Source organism: Nylanderia fulva, unplaced genomic scaffold (genome assembly GCF_048542155.1).
Source record: "Nylanderia fulva isolate GAGA-0341 unplaced genomic scaffold, ASM4854215v1 Scaffold15, whole genome shotgun sequence".
Classification (NCBI taxonomy): domain Eukaryota; kingdom Metazoa; phylum Arthropoda; class Insecta; order Hymenoptera; family Formicidae; genus Nylanderia; species Nylanderia fulva.
Window position 1 is genome coordinate 3,285,179 of NW_028189730.1, and position 22,310 is coordinate 3,307,488.

A 22,310-nucleotide genomic window follows, 5' to 3' on the forward strand; every position below is an offset into this window, starting at 1 on the left:
GAACACCAGGAACGCCCGGCACACCAGGAAAACCTGGAACGCCAGCTTATCCAGGACATCCAGGAACTCCTGGTATTCCTGGAACCCCAGGCATACCGGGATTACCGTCACATCCAGGATACCCTGGCACTCCTGGTACACCAGGAACGCCCGGCACACCAGGAAAACCGGGAACACCACCTTATCCAGGACATCCAGGAACTCCTAGTATTCCTGGAACCCCAGGTACACCAGGATTACCGCCGTATCCAGGATATCCTGGCACGCCAGGAACACCAGGAACGCCCGGGACACCAGGAAAACCTGGAACGCCAGCTTATCCAGGACATCCAGGAACTCCTGGCATTCCTGGAACCCCAGGTACACCAGGATTACCGCCATATCCAGGATACCCTGGCACTCCTGGAACACCAGGAACGCCCGGCACACCAGGAAAACCGGGAACACCACCTTATCCAGGACATCCAGGAACTCCTGGTATACCTGGAATCCCAGGTACACCAGGATTACCGCCACATCCAGGATACCCTGGTATTCCTGGAACACCAGGAACCCCCGGGACACCAGGAAAACCGGGAACACCACCTTATCCAGGACATCCAGGAACTCCTGGTATACCTGGAACCCCAGGTACACCAGGATTACCGCCACATCCAGGATACCCTGGTATTCCTGGAACACCAGGAACCCCCGGGACACCAGGAAGACCGGGAACACCAGCTTATCCAGGACATCCAGGAACTCCTGGTATACCTGGAACCCCAGGTAAACCAGGATTACCGCCACATCCAGGATACCCTGGTATTCCTGGAACACCAGGAACCCCCGGGACACCAGGAAGACCGGGAACACCAGCTTATCCAGGACATCCAGGAACTCCTGGCATTCCTGGAACCCCAGGTACATCAGGATTACCGCCACATCCAGGATACCCTGGCACTCCTGGAACACCAGGAACGCCCGGCACACCAGGAAGACCGGGAACACCACCTTATCCAGGACATCCAGGAACTCCTGGCATTCCTGGAACCCCAGGCACACCAGGATTACCGCCACATCCAGGATACCCTGGCACTCCTGGAACACCAGGAACGCCCGGCACACCAGGAAGACCGGGAACACCACCTTATCCAGGACATCCAGGAACTCCTGGTATTCCTGGAACACCAGGTACACCAGGATTACCGCCACATCCAGGATATCCCGGCACGCCAGGAACACCAGGAACGCCCGGTACACCAGGCATTCCAGGACGACCAGGAACACCAGCTTATCCAGGATATCCTGGAACTCCTGGTACGCCTGGATCTCCAGGAAAACCAGGTAATATTAGAGCTGTGGAGAATTTATTTTACTGCTATGTGTTATTAATGCATTAAATACATTATTTTATATAGGTTATCCAGGATCTTCCAACAAACCAGGAATATCAGAAAAGCCGAGTGCTCCATATCCCGGAACTTCAAATAAACCAACTGTTCCTTCAAAACCTGATACATCTGGTATGTTTATTGTTGTTTTAAATTATTATTTTACACATATTGTATAAACTTATTATCTATTCTTATTATATATTTGACATTTTATGTATATTCGTGAGAGTATATATATTTATTTATATATACATATATCTATTTATACAACAATATTACAACAATATTTTGCAATTGCACATAATATTAATAATTACATGATGAATAAAGACATATTTATTTGTGTTGTCTGTATTGCTTTTTAACAGGTCATCCAGGTTATCCTCCTTATCCCGGTTATCCAGGATATCCGGAAGGTCCAGAAGGTCCAGAAGGACCTGTCGGTCCAATTGGCGGCATAGGAGGTATCGGAGGTATCGGAGGTGTAGGTGGTGAAGGAGGAGTTGGACCTGATGGACCTGACGGGCCATGGCCAACTGGTTCACCAGGTCCTGATGGACCCTGGCCTGGTGATCCAGGGTATATACCCAAATCAAGGAGACCAATAAAATATCAATATCCTATAACTTCTCCAGTTCATAATAACAATTATAATTCTGTTACGAAATATTATTCTAGAAACAAGACTGATTCTTCGTACACGGACGATATTGTAACAGACATCGAATTGACAAAGTTATCACATGCGGCAGAAGTAAACCCACCATTGTACACGAGCCATAAACCTCATCAGTATAAATCTGAATATGGCACCGTCCCATTATTCCACGAAAAATCAGAAACCTACAATGCAGATGAGATCAATTCACTTTTGCAACCTCGCCCGACGTCACCATCATTATTACCCTACAACGAAGATTATCAAAGTATAGATTCAGTACAGAAGACTTCACGACCTTACGATCACCTGAACGAGTTTGGATTAAAACTGAACAAACCATCCAGGAATGACTACGAACAATTTGGCGTGCGCGATCATCAAGACGACTATCGGAAGTCGATATTCTACTCGCAACAGCCATCATCCAGAGGCCGAGTGGGCAAAACAGGACGCCAGGACAGCGTGTTTAACCTGAACCTGAAGGAACAGTACAACGATAATTCCTCCGTGGATAGAAAATCGATACCTAGTCTGTCTTTGCAATCAGACGGACCCTTCCTGAATCTTCCGCGGAAACAGGTAAATTCACGTCTTGAACAGTCACTCCAGGCGAATCCCGGGCTCGACGCCATCGGGGTTCAGCCACCCAGCTCCATCCAGCCCTTCTCGTTACCTGTTGGGCCAGACCCGCAAGCGTGTCCTTGCTACTTAATTGAGCCGAACGAGCGTGCGAGCAACGCGTCGGCCGGCACGACACCTCCCATCCCTGTCATTGGCCAGGTCGGATTCATTCCCGTCATCTTTGTGCCCTACTGTCCCGGCGACAAGGCGGACAGCAGCGGCAAAATGAAACTCATGTTCCCATCTGTCACCCCGGTTCCGTACACGTGCGACGCGTGTGGCGCGCAAGACTACGGTAACCTCCGCATCGAAACCATCGATGTGAACCAACTCGGCGACATCGACTATCTCAGGCAGGCGTTAAGTCGGGCCAATCTTGGCTTTTTGAATGTTCCAGTGAAGAGCAGAAGCGCCGAACGGAGGAAGAGCAAAGGCAGGAAGACGGAATCGGAAACGTAAAACGCGCTGACTTACCCAGATAGAAAGGCCTGATGATCAGACTTCATCATGTGATCTTCTGAGATGATTGAAATGTGTCCTATGTCTTGTAATCATATTATGATGATAGCCCAGCAAACACAAAGTAACAATTACATCACATCAATGTTATAATTTCTCAATAATATAATCTCTATATAATACTCGATAATATAACCGCAATATAACATGCACTGTAAAAAATGTGTAAAATTACATAAATAATAAATGTAAAATTACATGATAAATAATGAAAAGGTAAAAATTTCTATTATTTATCGTGCAATTTTACACTTATTATTTATGTAATTTTTGTGTAATATATTACATATTTTTTACAGTGTGGCTTGTACGTAACAGTTATATTATTGAGTGGGAAATTATAACATTGATATTATGTAATTGTTACTTTGTGCTTACTGGGAGGTATCATGAGCACGTTACATACATATGACGAAAAATGTGAACTCAGATATTAATTTGAGCGTATTTATGTACTCATAATGACATTTTTTTGCAAACATTTGAAAGATATCATATATCCGTGTTTTGTGTAGCATATGAGCCTGCATTTAAAATTGTGTCTGTTTTTATCATCATGTTTTAAGAAATATGAGTACATTATGAGTACAGAATGCATACATTTTGCTATCTGGGTACTATACTTTTAAATCGCGATTGTTCCTAGGGAGAGTTTCTACTCTTCCGAGGATCAATAAATAATAGGATATTGGCATTGCCTGTCCGCCAGCTGATGGTTTACAGCTGATGGATGGCCAATTAGAGATACTTGGAACACGAAGTGTTCTAATCGCCCATACAGCACAAAATATTATAAATGTTTTCAAAAAAGATTTCTAAATATTTCTATAAAATATTGCATAAAAACATTTTAAAATGATATTCTAAGAATATTTGAAAATGATTTAAAAATTTTTTGTGATGACATTTTTTAGAATATTTTAAAAAGCTTTTAAAAATATTTTTAAAAATGTTCTTTATTGCTCAGATGATATTTTTTTAAATATTTGATACATATTTTTGAAATATTAGTTTAAATCTATGTTCAAAAATATTTTTTAAACATGAAAAAGCGGACATGGAAACATTTTAAAAATATTTTCGAGAATTATTTTGTCTTTTAAGAAATATTTTTAAAAGATTTAAAAAATATTTTGTGCTGTATGCGAAGCTGGTAGATTATGTGAAAAATTTACAGAGGTGAATTAGTTGTCGATTTTTTTCAATTTATTGTTAATAATATTCGATTTGAATCTAATTTTATAATGATAAATCTTGAATTCCGACTTTTACCAATATCCTGATATTTATTATTACATCTTATATATGATAGAAGTTAAAAATTTTTACAACGCGTAGTGTTTTACATTAGATTTTCTAAGAGAGATATACATATATAAGATATAAGTGAAATATTAAATAGCATATAATGGTGCTCTAAGAACTATATAAATGTATATTTTTAAAAATTATATAGAAATTTTTGTATTTTGTTATTTTTTAATCTTTTATAGTTTATAATTTTAATAATAATTAGATGAATGGCATAACTTAGCTAATAATTAAACATTTTATAGTATCAATAAAAGTATAAAAAATATATTTCTAAATATAAATATATTGGTTTGTAAAATTTAATTATATTATCTTAAAATTTTTGCAAATTGTGCAATTTATATCTCTCTTATTTAAAATTATTGTACTTCTATGATTTTATTACAGAGTATATCAATTATTACATGACAGGATATAGCTAATAATTTTTATGCTGCATACATAAGCAATGAAAGGAATGTTTGATTAATCCACGATTAATCCATATATAAAAAATTTTTGTTAATACATTTTTTACTTTTCAAAAACTGCCGAATTTACAATTCAATATAATGTATGTCTGTTAATTGAATAGCGTAAAGTTATCGCTATAAATAAATTTAGAAAATTATGTATGAATAAAAATACTATAGCTCTACTTACTTTCCCAAATAATGTTATAAATTTTTTAAACGGAATTATGATTTCAATAATTTATGCAGCTAAAAAGATTAACAAATTCAAATTAAAAAAATTATTATTACTAATGAAAATCATTTTTAAATTAAAGTTTTAAATTTAAGTTAAAGAGAATAACAGAAAATAAACAGAAGTCGTAATTAATTAAAGGCTATTTTGAAAGCAAATGAAAGAGAAATATATTAAAATAAAAAATTATGTAATAATATGAAATGAATAAGGAATAATAATAATAAAAGAAATATTATAAATAGAAATAATATTATATTGTTTTGTGTTATGTACAAATATAAGATTTTTTTATTTCAACATAAAACACATATCTGTTTTAGATTAAAAAATTACACATCGTTTCTCTTTTGTGTATTACATGTAAAATATCTTATATATATATTAACGCATTTACGTATTGATACGCTGATAACAAAAGTGGCATTAGATATATTAATTTGTAAAGACATTTTTTCATTTTACCCATACAGCACAAAATATGATGAATGTTTTCAAAAATATTTCTAAATATTTCTATAAAATATTGCATAAAAACATTTTAAAATACTTTTAGGAATATTTTAAAATAATTTAGAAATTTTGTGTGATGACATTTTTTAGAATATTTTAAAAATATTTAAAAAAATGTTCTTTAGCGCTCGGATAATATTTTCTTAAATATTTGATACATATTTTTGAAATATTAGTTTAAATTCGGCTATATTTCAAAATATTTCTGAAAATATTTTTTAAACATGAAAAATCGGACATGGAAACATTTTAAAAATATTTTCGAGAATTATTTTATCTTTTAAGAAATATTTAAAAATATTTTATGCTGTATGGGTAATGTTTGTGTGAAAATTATGCAAAAAACCATGTATTTATTATTCGTCGCGGGTGATTATTAAGAATAACCGCGATAACCAGTTGGGCTGCCGAGGGTATTAGCATAATTACCACCGCGATAACTGTAGGGATACGGACTCCTCGCCGCGTACGTCGAGCCATAATTCGTACCGTATCCGCTTCCGTAGCCATAAGTATCGTATCCGTCGTAACGACCACGTCCATATCCTAAACTGTCCTCGAAACCTCCGACACCGTAACTTCCGTAACCCCCAAGGCCTCCTCTTCCGTAATCCCCATAACCACCATATCCGCTGTAACCATATGGATTATATCCACCATATCCTCCGCCATATCCTCCTCCATATCCTGCTCCATATCCTGTTCCATATCCTCCATATCCGCCGTAGCCGCTGTATCCAGGATTATTTCCATAATATCCATACCTGCGATAAAAAGGAAAAATTTATTTTTCTTTTTGTATGATTTATATTTATTTTTTTATATTTATATTTTTCAATTATATTTTTTCTCTTGTTCATTTATATTTGTCTATATTTATTTCTTTTTTATATACTTTTTTATAATTAAATTTATTATTAATGCTTTAATATTTAATAAATCTTATATGTATGTCTAACTATATTTAAATGGATAAAATATTTAATATATAAAAATATTTTATGCATTTGCAAACAAGTCTAAGAGCAAAAATATATAATAAAACAAATATATAAAATAAGAATATTAAAAAAAATATATTGAGAAAATCATAATTATGAATCTTACCCAAGATTACCGCTGCCGATGATACCACCTGGATATTGATAACCCCTATTATATCCTGGAATCAGGCTACCGCGATATAAACCAGGATGAATAGAGTTTCCAGCTATTCCCGGATTAATTCCGTATCCAGAATATCCTCCAGGATATCCTCCAATTGATCCGGGGTATCCTCCATAATCTTTGGTCAGATGAAATGCTAATACAATTATTTTTTATATTAATAAATTATATGTCATGCTAATATAAATCTACAATTTTATAAAAATTAGTTTTTAGACAGAACTATCAAAAATAGGCTATTCAGAAAAAATAAATTTATGAATAAAATATTAATATCTCAAGTTATATATATACATGCATAAAAATATATTAATTAAGTGGTTAATATAAAAAAATCAATATATAATTTGTTAACAGAAAACAAAAAAAAAATCGAATTTTCCACAAGAATCTTTCGATCAAAATATCTGCGCTTCGCGCGTCTGCACGCATCCGCTGCGCGCGCGAAACTGGTCACGTGATCGTCGAGCCTCGCACTCGCGATAGCTCGCACGAGAGTCAGTCTTCAGTCTCGCGCGAAACGCGCAACGTGACGGACGGGTGGGGTATACTACATAAATTTAGTAAATTTAATTATAAGTAAATTTATTAATACAGTAAGGAATTATACGTAAAAGTATAATTGTTTTGATTCATAAATCAAACTCAATTTTATTATCAAGTTTAATTATGATAGCAAATTATTGTTAGTATATATAGTAAACTGATAGTAGAATATACTAATATAAATTTGAGAAATACAATTCAATAATTTTCATTAAAAAATAATGCAGGTATAAATGATGCTACAATATTATATTAAACTGTTATATTTTAATTTTATATTTTATTATATATTTTATATTTGAATCTTCGCGGAAAAGCAGCAACAATATTTGCGATAATTTACTTTGCATGCTCTTTTTAGAAAGGGATTTTTATTTTATTATTATTGCTTTTATTTTTTAATTTTAATATTATATTAATTTAATTTTATTACATATTAATAATTTTAGAAAGCTTTCTATAATTTATATTTGTTTTATGAAAATATATCGTCGAAACTGTAGAGATTTACTTAACATATAATTAAACGTGTCAATTATATGTGACATACAATAAAATAATTATTGCAAAAAATATGTAATCTTATAAATCCACTTTGATATTTCTATATCAAAGTTGTTATTATTATTATTATATCATGCACTAATTATGTATACAGTATAATTTATACTTTGCATGGAACATGGAATTACCAACGTTTAAATATTAAACTGTTATTAATAGATAGATACCGATCTCACGATATATAACAGACAAGTCATCCAGCGCGAATTTCCTATTCCGCGTAAATTGCGGAATAAGATTACAATATTGCAAGGTGTGATAATAATCGATTCATCTATCTATTCCAACGTGATATAACATAGTAGTCGTGCTATGAGTAATTGCACGGCATATCGTCATAAGTGTGTCACTACCGTTCTCACGCTCTGACTTTGAGAGAGTCGGGCGCTTCCCATGTTACAAAAAGAAGAGAAAAAACGACAGTGGTGATAATAAGATGCTAATACGACGGACCGTCCGAAGGCCTTCCCTCTCGCGAAGACATAACACACATGATTCACGGGATTTCAAAGAAAATCATTCAGAATATGCGTATATGTGTAGGTGTTTATCGCGTTTTTGTCAATTATATGTTTCCATAAATGATCCTTTATGGAATTTTGACAAATATGCCCGGTAAACAATTTTTTATATATAATTATAAATATAAATAATTATTATATATAATTATACATATAATAATTGTACAATTATACATATAACCGTAAAATTATATATGAAATATGTCTATTTTTATACATAATTATATAAATTTATATATAAATTATAAGGGTTTATATATAATGTCAAATTATATATGAAACATATATATATTTATATATATAAAGAAATACTTATTTATTTTATATATATATATATATATATATATACTTATATATAAAAAGCATTTTTATCTAATTATGTATGGACATCTCATACAGCACAAAATTTTTAAAATCTTTTTAAAATATTTTTTGATATGACAATTTAATAGTTTTTAAAATCTTTTAAAAATATTTCTTACAAAACAAAATAATTCTCGAAAAATATTTTTAAAATGTTTCTATGTCCGTTTTTTCATGTTTAAAAAATATTTTTGAATATAGATTTAAACTAATATTTCAAAAATACGTATCAAATATTTAAAAAAATATTATTCGAGCGATAAAGAAGAACACTTATAAAAATATTTTTAAAAGTTTTTTAAAATATTCTAAAAAATGTTATCACAAAAAATTTTTAAATTATTTTAAAATATTTTTAGATTTATTTTAAAATGTTTTTATGCAATATTTTATAGAAATATTTAGAAATCTTTAGAAATTACAGAATAATATTATATGTGTTTATCACACTTTTAAAAATCATATGTTTCTATAAATGATCCTTTGCGGAATTTTGAAAAATGTTGTCATTAATTAGATGCTCTAAAAATTACAGAATAATTATATGTGTAGGTGTTTATCACGTTTTTATAAATTATATGTTTTTATAAATGATCCTTTACGGAATTTTGAAAAATATGTCATTAATTCGATGCTCTATAAATTACAGAATAATTAATGTCGCAAATGGAACGATACTGTGCATAGCCCTATTATTATATGCGTTATGCAATGAAGTGGCTATTAAATTGTCATATCAAAAAATGGTAATTCGGAATCATGCGCCAGTGATCTCCTTGAGTTGGATTCCGCGTTTGATTAATTTATTCAAGGTATTATTTATATAATTAGTTTCCTTTATTCGTTTAGAGTCAATATATTATAATTTAATAATTTCCTAATTTTTCATCAATATTATAATTTTATAAATTTAATAATTTTCTTGTTTGTGTGTTTAAGCAATATAATAATATTAAAATAAGAATATCGATAATAATAAATATAAATCAAAATAAAATATTGCCATTCTTACTTCGATCGCTCGCAGATGGTGTCAGATCTCCTTGGTTTACTGCATTATTTGCATATACACCCTGTGCATCGTTTAATTTTGGGAATAATTTTGATACCGAAGATTCGGTCACACTTTGGCATAATGCAAGACCACTTATGGTCAAAATCTGTGTAAAACAAGTATAGAATATACATTTATATACATTTTATGTGCATATAAGTAGTATACTGGTCTCGCTTTGTGAAACAACAAATTTTTATTTAAAAACTATAACAATACACTTATATTTACAAATGTGAAAAAATTATTCTTTAATGTTTAAGCATGTTCTCCATATTAATATTAATATTATTTTACTTGTTATTAATTTCTATTTAAATTATTTATTGTTTAATACAGAAAAAAATCGGTGAAAAAAAATTATTCAATTCAAATAAATATTTATTTCAATACTTCTTTATAAATTTATTTGAAAATAATATTGATTTCATGTGAAAAATTATTTATTTGGTGTAAGAAAATTCTTTTTTATTTGTTTCAATGATTTATAAAGCAGTATTGAAATAAATATGTATTAATTTAATGATTGTTTTTTCAGTGTACAGGAAAAGTTTGTATCTGAAAACTAATTTTGCGATTATATATGTATAATTTTATATATTTCTCTCTGTACCCATATAGCACAAAATATTATGAATGTTTTCAAAAATTTCTAAATATTTTTATAAAATACATAAAAACATTTTAAAATAGTTTTAGGAATATTTTAAAATAATTTAAAAATTTTTTGTGATAACATTTTTTAGAATATTTTAAAAAACTTTTAAAAATATTTTCAAAAATATTCTTCTTTATTGATATTTTTTTAAATATTCGATACATATTTTTGAAATATTAGTTTAAATCTATATTCAAAAATATTTCTAAAAATATTTTTAAACATGAAAAAGCGGACATAGAATTTTAAAAATATTTTCGAGAATTTTTTTATCTTTTAAGAAATATTTTTAAAAGATTCTAAAAATATTTTGTGCTGTGTATATGGGTATATAATTTTATATTGTTATATATAAAGAATTTTTTCACGGGAAAGCGAAAGATATTCGCAATAATGTTATTATAAATTACTTTGTTATTAATTGACTTACAGCAAGGAAGTACTTCATATTGCTAACGTCACCAATCGCATATTTTTCGGAGAAACACACAGTGTTCGAGAGACGAACAGATGATCTACTCTTGTAACAGCGTGTAAAACCTCTATATATCCTGTCTTCTGACAACACGTCAAGATACCCCTCCTCGTGGTGTTCAAGGTGGTCTCGGTTGTTTGAGCTTAGGTCGCTCTTAGGAGACCGCGATGACAAGGACGTTGACAAGAATCGGCGCGACACGCCCGAAGATGTGGAAACTATCTCTCCGCTTTACATTTCCTTCCGTTCAAATAGATGGAATATTATGTAAGTACCCTGCAAGTGTGACACAGGTTTAAATGTAAGAGAATTTTGCAACATAAAAGCGGTCTCGTTTCTGAGGAACTTGTTCTGCCATAATGTGTGTCTCCCATCGTCATCAATAACATACTTTGATATATGTTTTTATATACATATGTTACATAAAGATTCTTCGGAAATTAATAAATAAGTCCATTTTTTTCCAGAAAACTAGATTGCTATGTTTTTATTATAAGAAACTGTATCATTATTGTAAAATATCTGATATGATATTAAATATAAGACAAAATTTTTATATATAATTATATATAAATAATTGTATATAATTTTACATATAATCGTAAAATTATGTGTGAAATATGTCCATTTTTTATACATAATTATATACCTACATTTATACATAAATTATAAGGGTTCATATATAATCATGTCAAATTATATATGAAACACACACACACACACACATATATATATTTTATATATAAAGAAATACTTTATGTATGGACATATTTCATATATAATTTTGCGATTATATGTATAATTTTATATATTTTTATATAATTTTATATTGTTATATATAAACAATTTTTTCCCAGGAAATCAGTAAAACTCTCCATTAATATTATTAGATGTTAATTATATGTAATGCTTAATTATTCCGAAAATTAAAAGTGTGAGGAAAATCTGTCCCTAAGTTGGATTCTACACTGAAAACAATTTATTGAATTCGAATAAATATTTATTAAACTAATAATATTGATTTGATGTGTAAAGAAATATTTATTTGATATAAGAAAATCTCTTTCAAAACAGATAAATATTTGTTTCAAATAAACGATTTAATAAGGCAGTTATTTCAATACTTATTTTATTTTGTAAAAATTTTATTAATTATTATTCAATTCTAAACTCATTCCAAATTAGTTTTCAGATAAAAATCTTTTCCTGTGCACTGAAAAAACAATCATTAAATTAATAAATATTTATTTCAATAATATTTATTAATTTAATTTTTTTCAGTGTATTATTTTGTATTAAAAAATAGAAGATGATATTAAAAAAGACAAGTCAGTAAATCTCTGGAAAAAATGGACTTACTTGAACGGAATTTTAAATGAAATGTTTAATTATTGATTTTTGGTATCAACAATTAAAAAGCGTGGGAAAACTATCCCTAAATTGGATTCTACATATTAATTATAAATATGATATAAGGAATTCTCTCTTTTTTCGTTTTTTTCTTTTCTGTAAATGCAATCTTATGTAACTGTTTCTATACATAGTCATGACATTAGGTTCGTCGTCATATCGTTACGTTTCTTGTATGTTCGCAAAGAGTTAGTTTCTCTTCATTAATAGCCTTCAGTACTAAAGTTCCGACAAAACATAAAGAAAGAACGAGAAATAAGGATAGATAAAAAAGTTCCTATATGCCAAAATAATTTATTCCTGCTTTTATTTCGCTCTGTTTTAATCCCCTCTTCACGCTCTTCAATTTCCTATAAGTACAGAACTTTATACTAATTTCAAGAGTGGAACTTATTGTTTAATGTCTACAAATTTTTGATACATTGTACTTAAAAGAAATATCAGTCTTACGCAAAGAGCGCATACATGTCGTAAATGCAGAAAACAGCCGGAACTTTCGTAATAATCTGAAAAAGACGACAAAACTCTCTCTTCTTGCAATCTTTATCAGCACCTACGTGTCCACCCTAATTCCATATTGTAAATATATACTCTTGATAGAACAAACGTTGCACAATCAGATACCATCTGATTGGAAAACGGCCTCATAACATTCTTCCATTTTCAATTTTTAACTATTTAACACGATTTTTCACTTTAATACATACATAATCTTTATTTATAGAATTATATATTTTCTATAATATTTATTAAATAAAATTAATTTTTATATAATATTTTTTATAGAAAATTTTATTTTTATATATTTAATTAAAAGTGTAATAAATTAAAATAAAATTAATTTAATTAAAGAATTAGTTTAAAAAAATTTAATTTATCGATTGAAGCAAATCTATGTATATCTATATATACGATGCAAAAAGAGGGTAAATATTAGTGAGACATATATTTGTGCAAGAGTTATCGCCCATGGTGCACTATGACCTTTTCTTTTTTTTCTCAAAATATAAATAAAACACCATATGCACTTCGTTTTTCAGTTTCGGCTGCGTCAACCGACAAGGCCATGCAAATTATGACTGCAAGTAGTCCAAGATCACGTCTTCGCGTGACGTCGCGATTTACTTCAAGGGATGACCGTGCTCGGATTACATGACGATTAACAAGAATTGCGTGTCGCGAAATAATATGCGTAATAATCCGCATTTTCCCACGAGCGTCGCATTTTTTCGACATGCTCTGTATTTAAATTTACACATCATCGTGTAGACAGAAAGCAGAGGTTGCCCCATTTTTTCGATAAATTTTCAAAAATATTAAGTATAAATATAAATAAATATATTAATAATATATAATATATAATAAATAAATAAATATCTTAATAATATATTAATAATATATAATAATATATATATATATATATATATATATATATATATATAATATATATAATATAAATTAATAATATATAATATATAAATTATAATATATATATTCGCGATGCGAAGGACATCGATGAGTTTTAAATTTAAATATCCATGTCACACAAAAAAGAAGCCTGAGAATTATCCTGATGTTTGTGTGGCTAACTCTCAGACTTTCCTCTGATTATATATTGATATTTGTAACGCGCAAGTGTAATGTACGTAACAGACAGGATTTGTAAATCACGCTGTGATTCGGGAAAAGTATATAAAAATAATTATACATTATTCAATTGGCAACTTTCTAACTTGTCATCGTATTGCAATGTTGCTTTTTGAATTTTGTCGAATCGGTGCTTCGGTCGAAATTTTCTTCAATAATCATGCATGTAAAAAAATGTTAATTTTTGTCACTGTTACATTATAAACCTCTAATTGTAACTCACACACACACATGCAAGTGTATGTCGAAATTCTTTATTTAATTAAATTAAAAAAAAAGATATATAAAATTAAATTTTAAATCTAAATTGAATAAAAGGAATTTAGTAATAGGCAAAGAAGATTTTGTTTATTTGGAAAGTTTTATCTATCATTCACTGAAAAATTCACACTTCACAAAAAGCTTCATCAAGCTAGGTCTTATTGTGATTAAGAATTATTCAATAATATTCGATAGCGAGGAAGTTTGATTCGGACTTATACTTTCACATTCTTCAAACAATAGCATCCAATAAGCTCTTATTTACACATAACGCGACATATATACAAAGTATTAAAAACCTGTATATACAAACTTCGAGACTAAATTGAAAACTCAAAAACATGAAAGAGCTTTACGAATGTATAAGTCTAGAAAGGCTTGTTTTTAATTATAGAAAAATAAAATCGAGTACTTTGTATTTCTAAGTGAACTTAAATTGTTTATTTCTATAGTATTTTAATGTAATACCTAAATACCAAAACATTTAAAAAATAAGAAAAATTATAAATTTGCTGGAAAAGAAAAATCCATTCAAAGGAGACAAAGTTTGTAGATATAGTTTTTCAATACTTTGAATAGCTACAACATGTACAGTTATATAATAAATAATAACGATTAGTATTGAAGACAATACGAGTACAAACCATTATATTTTAAAGATGCACTGATTTGTGCAAGGATAAAAAGCTGGTGCAAGTTCTGTTTAAAAACAGTGTTTTTGTACTAAAAGAGAAGTATTACAATCGCTACAATGTAAACTACATAAGTGTGAACTTGTAATACTGAAGTATGTATTCTAGGCTAACATTCTTTTACATGGCCGATCGAATGCTACAATTATGAAATTTCAATAGTAAAAATACATATTGCTCGTAAGAATTAGCGAAGAAATAAATGTGAACAGTTATCTTCGCTCTGTTTAGAGAGTAGATAGATAATTTGCGAAAAGTACAGAATACTAATACAGCAATATCATTCATTATCTATAATTTGCTTTATATTATTATTTTTCTCTTGCCTATCATCGCAATCATATTGACTTGTAACGTCCACGAAAAATCATATAAATATATTTCTTTCGCTGTACAATAACATTAATTCGTTTCTCACTATTATTAATAAAAATTAATTTATACATTTTGCACATAGAAATAAATATATAATACTAAATATGTAAATATTTCGTTTCTGACGTCATCAACCAGTATGAGTGCAACAATAGGAACACTGAATTTAAAAACAAAAGACTTTTCTCGTGCAAGAGAAATCACTAATTTTTAAATATATTAAAAGAGAATAAGAGAATTTTTCTATAAGACGGTGTTTCGAAAAATTAAATTATCCTCACTTATAGCACGCAATATATTAATATACCTACCGATTGCAATATCTTTGTAAATTAGTTAGTTTATCAATAAAGTTAGACAAATATTGATTAAGAGAGTTTAGAGATATTAAAGGATCATGCGCGCGCTTTATATATGCAAATTCATCTGATTTTAGTGCACAGATTTGTCTTCTCCCATAGCTTTCTTACTTCCTTACATCGAATGTTCCACAAATATTCGACACTATTCGCTGTTAGATGTGTGATTAAATTACAATGATATAAGTTACTCAATGAACAACACACAATGGCGTGAGTAGGTGCTTTCCAGACTGGCCCAAATCTCGAAAACCAGATTGTCCCCTAGCACAGAAGAAAACAGACTCCAAACTAAGGTGGACCTCGATTAATATTAGGATGTCGAAGCGTCATAAGTCTGGAAATCTGCAAAGCGATTGCTGATGATTAGTAAGAATGTCATTTATGATGTGAATGCTGTAAATGATATGAAAAACACTTGCAAATACATAAAATGTTAAATCGCGCATCGATTACAGTGAACATTTTCAATGTACATCGAATGTAGAGATTGATTTGAAAGACTCGGCGATATGTTTGCAAATATCTTGTATTAAATAATATCAAGACAGATGCAATTATCGTCGATCTTGCTTGATGTCTTTTTAAATGCGTGTTTCGAGAATTCAGTAAAAAAGTTATTTCATACAATATATTGCCAATGTTTAGAAAGAAAGAGATTACCGATGGAATTACTTGTACAGAACATGCAATTGTTAGAAAAATCCATTATGAAGAAAAATATATTAGTATTACAATTTATATTTACAAAATATCTGCAATATCTATTTTGTGCGCGAATATTGCTATGAAATTTTATAATTTAATAATTTAACGGACAAAAATTAATTTAATAAATAAATATTAAAATAATTTATTAACGAGATAAAAAAAAATGTATTAAAATAATAGAAAGTTGAAATAAAACGCTCTTTTATCTTGAAGTTTATCCTCAAACACATGATGCGTTATGAAGAACCATCATCATAATCATGTATGCATCGTAATCTCTGAAATGTATTATTGTGTCAGATTTCAAAAGTAATGTATGCGCGAAAAGTTCGACATATATAATTCACTATCGAGATGTCCAAACTCAAAATAACTTTTTATTGTCAAATATTTTATGTACAGTCGAACTCCTATATTGCCGGTGTCTTCTCTTGCTACTTTCGGATTTCCAAATAAATTCTTATTTGATTTTATTATCTCTTGTGCTGCTTTTACAGCGAGAAAGTGAGACACAAAAACAACATCACTCGAAAATCTAACATTCCGGAAATGACTAATATGGGAGCACGACCGTAATCATGTAAAACAATACAATATGCAAAATCCGTTTTATCGAAAGTAGAAATTTACCTCATTGGATCTTCGAAATAGTCGGATGGCACTTGAAACAACTCTGGATCTATGTCATTTCGAAAGGCGAACTCTTGAAAAGTTATTTTAGCGGTGACGGTAGGCAAAATCGGTATGTCGATCTTAACTGGAAATCCAGGGGGTAACTTCATAAGTACAAATTGTCGCAACTTGCTTAGATGCTTGAACGGCGTGATCACTTCCAGAACGTTAAGTAACATGTCGACGGTGAGGGGAAAATCCGGACTCATCGCTACGGTGGCTTTGAAAGATTTACTGCTCTCCTTGTAAACGAGGTTTCTTCCCAGAAGCGGACACTGGCCGGCTGGCGCGACGACATATTCATCCCACGTGATGTTCGATTCTGGTGGCGGATTCAACGATGCTCTTCTTAAAGGAGGCTGAATAAATCAAATTAGAAGATTAATTACCACATCAATTATTTTATTATATATATTATATATTATATTATATTATATATTTTATTATGTAAGCTAAAGCTCAATAATATATTATTTTATTTCAGTTGAAATCTCACCTCGCCGTTTTTAAAGCCTTGAGAACTACCTTTGGTAAGGGATTCCATAATAGCTTTATTCTTTTGGAGATCCTCCTCGCTTAAATGTTCCCGACGTTTTCTACTTTCTAGTACCATACCATTGATTTGGTAGAAATCAGCATGAAAGGTGCCGACCATTTCCTAATTTTAAATATTTATTTCATTATTGTTCCCTTTTGATATTTTACTATATAAGCTTGAACCAATTTCGAGTATAAAATATCATAATTGACTCAAAATTAAAATTCATAATTAAAAAAAAATGAATCGATTTTAATATTAATATGATTATAAATGTACACTTACTCTTTTGTCTTCTCTAAAAATCCATCCTGTCTGTGCTCTAGAAAACGTGATACCTTTGGTAGACATTTGTGCTGCCATAATATCGCTAGACATAAGAATATCAACTTCATCCTCTATCTCGAGTTCAGTTTCCTAAAAAGTTTATACAAAGAAAGCATTGCTTTAATAATGAGCAAGATAAAAAATGATAATATAGATTTCATTTTTTGTGGGATTTTTTTTTTATCTTAAGATAAAATGACAATCAGAATTTATCGCTAAATATGCTAAGAACATCGATTAAAATTTGGAAAATATTACCATGATACAGAATAAAGTTCATTATTTACAATGCAATTTTCTTTAGCCCACATATATGTAAATGCGTTAACCTTATGTCTCACTCTTTGGAAAAGTTTTGCTTTATTGTCGAGGACAGTCAACGAATGGCCGGGTTTTTGGTCACCATTGAAGATGAAAGATATGTCACCTCTCTCCCATCTCATGTCGTTAAAGTCTACAAGTGTGGTGTCCATCCTAATCGAAGCCCCGCTTTTATGGATCTTACATATATCCGATGGCAATACTCTCGAAACTAATGGTACTGAAAGGAATTTATCGTTGGCTGACGAGAGAAACATTCATATAAAATTACACTTACATAGCTAAGAAAAGATGACATGTATGATGCACCTGAAAAAGTGGAGAATAAAGTAATTGGAATTTTTTTCTTTTCAAATCGAGACAAACTCGATGTAAGAATGAAAGATATCCTTCGTTTCTTATGCTCCATTTTAGACATTTCTGTATTTAATCCTTAGCAAATATAAATTTTATTATATTTTAATTGTATTTTTAATGCATATGTATGCAACTGATATGTATGACATCAAAAATATATATTTTTTTAAGATATTGAAGATTTTATAAGAAAAAATATTTTTAATTACATATATAATCTTATATAAAATTTTAACTTTTATATATTCCTCGATTAATTATAGCAATCTTTTAAAATTTGTAAGAAAACTCTATGATACCTGATTTAAAGATTGAAGTGTGCTTCATAAATTATATGTACTTACCTCATAATTTTAATCCAGAGAGATGGACGAGGTATATCACAGCATTATCATAATACTGTCGTAACTGTTGAATTAATTATTTAAGAAATTCGTATGTCAGATTACAAAATATATTTTTCAAAATTTAAGATGTTTCAAATCGTATTTTTTTTATTGCTTTGCATGCTTTAAGTTACGACAGTTTTATTATTATTGCTTATATGATGTGTAGATTTCTTCGAACGATAATTAAATATAGAGCTACTATTTATATATAAATATGAAATAATAAATTCATGCAATTTTTAAAAAATATTACAGAATGTCCATTTCTACCGAATTAGTTGTTAATAGTAATTGTAATAGTAAGAAAGCCTTTTCTGCCAAAACATTCAAATGTCTAAATTTCTTCTTTTATTCCTTTGCTTTCTTTCCAATTATTCAATATAATTTTTTTTTTTTTAAAGAAAAAAGTAAAACATGTTTTTAATTTTTAATAAAAAAAAGCTGATAAAAATAAATAATTATTTATAGTTTTAAATCTGAATAATTTTGAATAAAATTAACAACTTCCAAGACATTTCCACATACACACACAGTGTTATTTAAAAATTAAAAAAAAAAACATTAAATATTTATATATAAATATAAATTTTTGTAAAAAAAAGTGCAAAGAGAGATATAAATTATTCAGTTCGGTGTTAATCCAGAGAAAATAATTTACATCAAAGCAAAAGTAATACTGTGATGAAAAAGAGTGCTAAGGAAAAATTGAGGTGCCATATTCGCGGAAGCAAACATCTCGATTGTTGCTTTCCACCTTTCCAGGTGCGTGCACCATGATAAACAATGTAATTCTGCAACGAAAATAATCACGCAATTAAAGACATAAAGCAGTGCATGGAAAACTTACCCCAGCTTTGAAAATCCCATTTTAATTCCATATAAAAATCGCCCATTTGATGCAATGCAGCAACTAGATTTGGCCTCCTTTCTTCCATCTGTTCCCTCGTTTGTTGCTTCAATTTTCGCACTAAAGATGATACTGCGAAGAAAATTATACATATTACAACTCTGAGATCTTACGCATTGTAATTATACATATAATGAAACATAGAGTAAATCACTATGATTAGATCATTTCTCAATTATTTCAGAAGCTAAAAAACTAGTTTTATATTTCTCTGTATTAAAATGTTTGTCTAATTTATTTAAGCAATTAATGCTTTCAATGTTCGCTATCAATAGAAAAATATTGATTGACACAAATTGTTGCATATAATAAAGTATACAGAATGAAAAAGATTTAAATCTAAGCTTTAAAGGTCTCTCTTCAACATTCTATAATATTTATTAAAATAAGAGGCATATTAAGTCAAGCTTTAATATTATACGCACTGGTTTGCCTATCTCCGTAACTGATTGCTTCGGCCAATGGACTCCAGCCAGCTAAATTCTTCACTTTTACAGGTGCACCATGTGCAAGCAATAATTGAACACATTCTATAACATAAAACAAAAATACATGTTAAACCAATTTACTTATCCATTTCAAATAATGGCATTAGTTCTCTCAAATTAAATATCTGATTAAACATCTCAAGGAATCTTGATAAATTTTACACAATTAACTTGCGTTACGTATCTGATATACAGAGTATAAATACTAATGTCGAAATGCAAACTGTTACAGAAGGATTTCCTTACCTTTTCTTCCTAACATCACAGCTAAATGCAAAGGTGTGTTCCCTGGAACAAAGAATGCAACGAGCTAAATAAATAGGAAGCTACCCTACATCGCTCAGTCTTTGCAGTGTCTAATAATTTTCTCCTGCATACCAGGTGGTCAATAAAAACTATCGATGGAATATATAATATATCATATTGATATTAATATATATTACATTGACACACACACATATATATATATATATATATATATATGTGTATATAATTGCTGCAATATGGTGTATATTGATGAAAATATGACAAGATGGTACCTTGTTTATCCTTTTCGGCAATATCATGTTTCTTAATTAAAGAGCTGAGCGTCTTCACACTGCCTTGAAATATACATCTGTGAAGGGGATACTTCTCGCCTTCCTTCTGCGCCATGATCATCGGCATTTGACAGCATCTGTCAAACGTTACAGCAGCGGGCGAACCGAAGGCTCATCGTCGCTCGACGTTCCACGTGTGACATTAGGACCTGTCATCGTACTTTTGACATTTAACACGTCGCGCAAACGTCAAAGTAGACACATGTTTTGCTCTCATATGTCAAACTCGCGAGCCTCGACACAGTTGTTGTGTGTTTGCACACGACACTTACATAACTCTCTCTCTCTGTCTCGTTGACTTTATTTCGGCTCTCCCTATCTCTCTCTCGAGCCTCTTCTGTCAAATAATCTCGTTGACTCAAAAGTGAATTTCTGCAAGTCTCATTCGCCCCTTTCTCTCTCGCATCCACCACACTTGTCCAAAATCTATACGCGTGTCTGTATGTTTGGACGAATATATATACATATAAATATCTATATATATATATGTTGTAAACGTGTGTTTTCGAGGCTCCTACTTTTGGATAGTCGGAATTTGTCGCGATTTACCATGAAATCTTGTATTTGTTTGTCACGCAGCATCATCAGCACACTGCCTAATCGCTGTTAATTGGTTCCGAAAGTGTGTTCGTAAATTAGACGCTGCAGCGCGTGCATATATATATATATATATATATATATATATATATATATATATATGTAGAAAAATGAAATGCGCCATCCGAGAGAGATAGCGAGATTCTAATAATTATCTTTCATCTCTTTTAAGGAAATTAATATAAATAATATAATTATTGCTAATTGGAAAATGATGAATTGATTAACCTTTCAAAGACTTATAATTTTGTTATCATATATTATATCTGGAAGTCCTTGTTCCAGTATGCATGTATATATTCTATATAGTATATTTTTTGTTGTTCCAGTATTAAAATAATTATTAGATATATCATATATATCATATAGCGATCTAGCCACATTATTTGTTCAATTATTAGAATATCATATATTAATAACATTGACATTAATAAATATTATAATAAATATTAGTACATATATATATACAATATAAGTTCAGAAATCAGAATATAAATAATATAATAATAATAATATAAAAACTTTTTAGATGTAAATTTAATTTATATATTTAATTGTTATATATATTATCAAAAAATCTATTAGAAAATTATTTAAATTTAAAAAAGTTTAAATATATATATA

General features: G+C 30.0%; 3 protein-coding genes across 5 annotated transcripts; 1 reads left to right on the plus strand and 2 right to left on the minus strand.

Annotated features, from left to right (window-relative positions):
• Positions 1–2: 2 nt before the first annotated feature.
• LOC146724091 (uncharacterized) lies at positions 3–4,005 on the plus strand (the record flags this gene model as incomplete). Its single annotated transcript, XM_085480591.1, has 3 exons — positions 3–1,323; positions 1,398–1,502; positions 1,742–4,005. Coding segments are annotated over 3 exons (2,799 nt in total), but the record flags the coding sequence as incomplete, so codon positions are not given.
• Positions 4,006–5,410: 1,405 nt separating this feature from the next.
• LOC146724092 (uncharacterized) lies at positions 5,411–11,283 on the minus strand. The gene is made up of 4 exons (XM_085480533.1): positions 10,992–11,283; positions 9,862–10,009; positions 6,796–6,991; positions 5,411–6,452 (listed from the first exon to the last, which is right to left on the minus strand). The coding sequence occupies exons 1-4, from the start codon at positions 11,007–11,009 to the stop codon at positions 6,065–6,067; spliced, it is 750 nt and encodes a 249-aa protein (XP_085336659.1). The 5' UTR covers positions 11,010–11,283; the 3' UTR covers positions 5,411–6,064.
• A 3,139-nt stretch (positions 11,284–14,422) lies between these two features.
• Positions 14,423–21,719, minus strand: LOC114943211 (ankyrin repeat domain-containing protein 13C). 3 transcript variants are annotated; one of them, XM_085480537.1, is made up of 9 exons: positions 21,030–21,719; positions 20,737–20,778; positions 20,428–20,532; positions 19,943–20,074; positions 18,358–18,569; positions 17,987–18,118; positions 17,660–17,821; positions 17,122–17,522; positions 14,423–16,125 (listed from the first exon to the last, which is right to left on the minus strand). In XM_085480537.1, the coding sequence occupies exons 1-9, from the start codon at positions 21,154–21,156 to the stop codon at positions 16,110–16,112; spliced, it is 1,329 nt and encodes a 442-aa protein (XP_085336663.1). In that variant the 5' UTR covers positions 21,157–21,719; the 3' UTR covers positions 14,423–16,109. The 3 variants fall into 3 exon arrangements, with proteins under 3 accessions (XP_085336663.1, XP_085336662.1, XP_085336661.1); XM_085480536.1 differs by lacking the exon at positions 14,423–16,125 and adding an exon at positions 16,605–16,769 and having other exon boundaries at positions 18,370–18,569; XM_085480535.1 differs by lacking the exon at positions 14,423–16,125 and adding an exon at positions 16,605–16,769.
• Between the last annotated feature and the right edge of the window lie 591 nt (positions 21,720–22,310).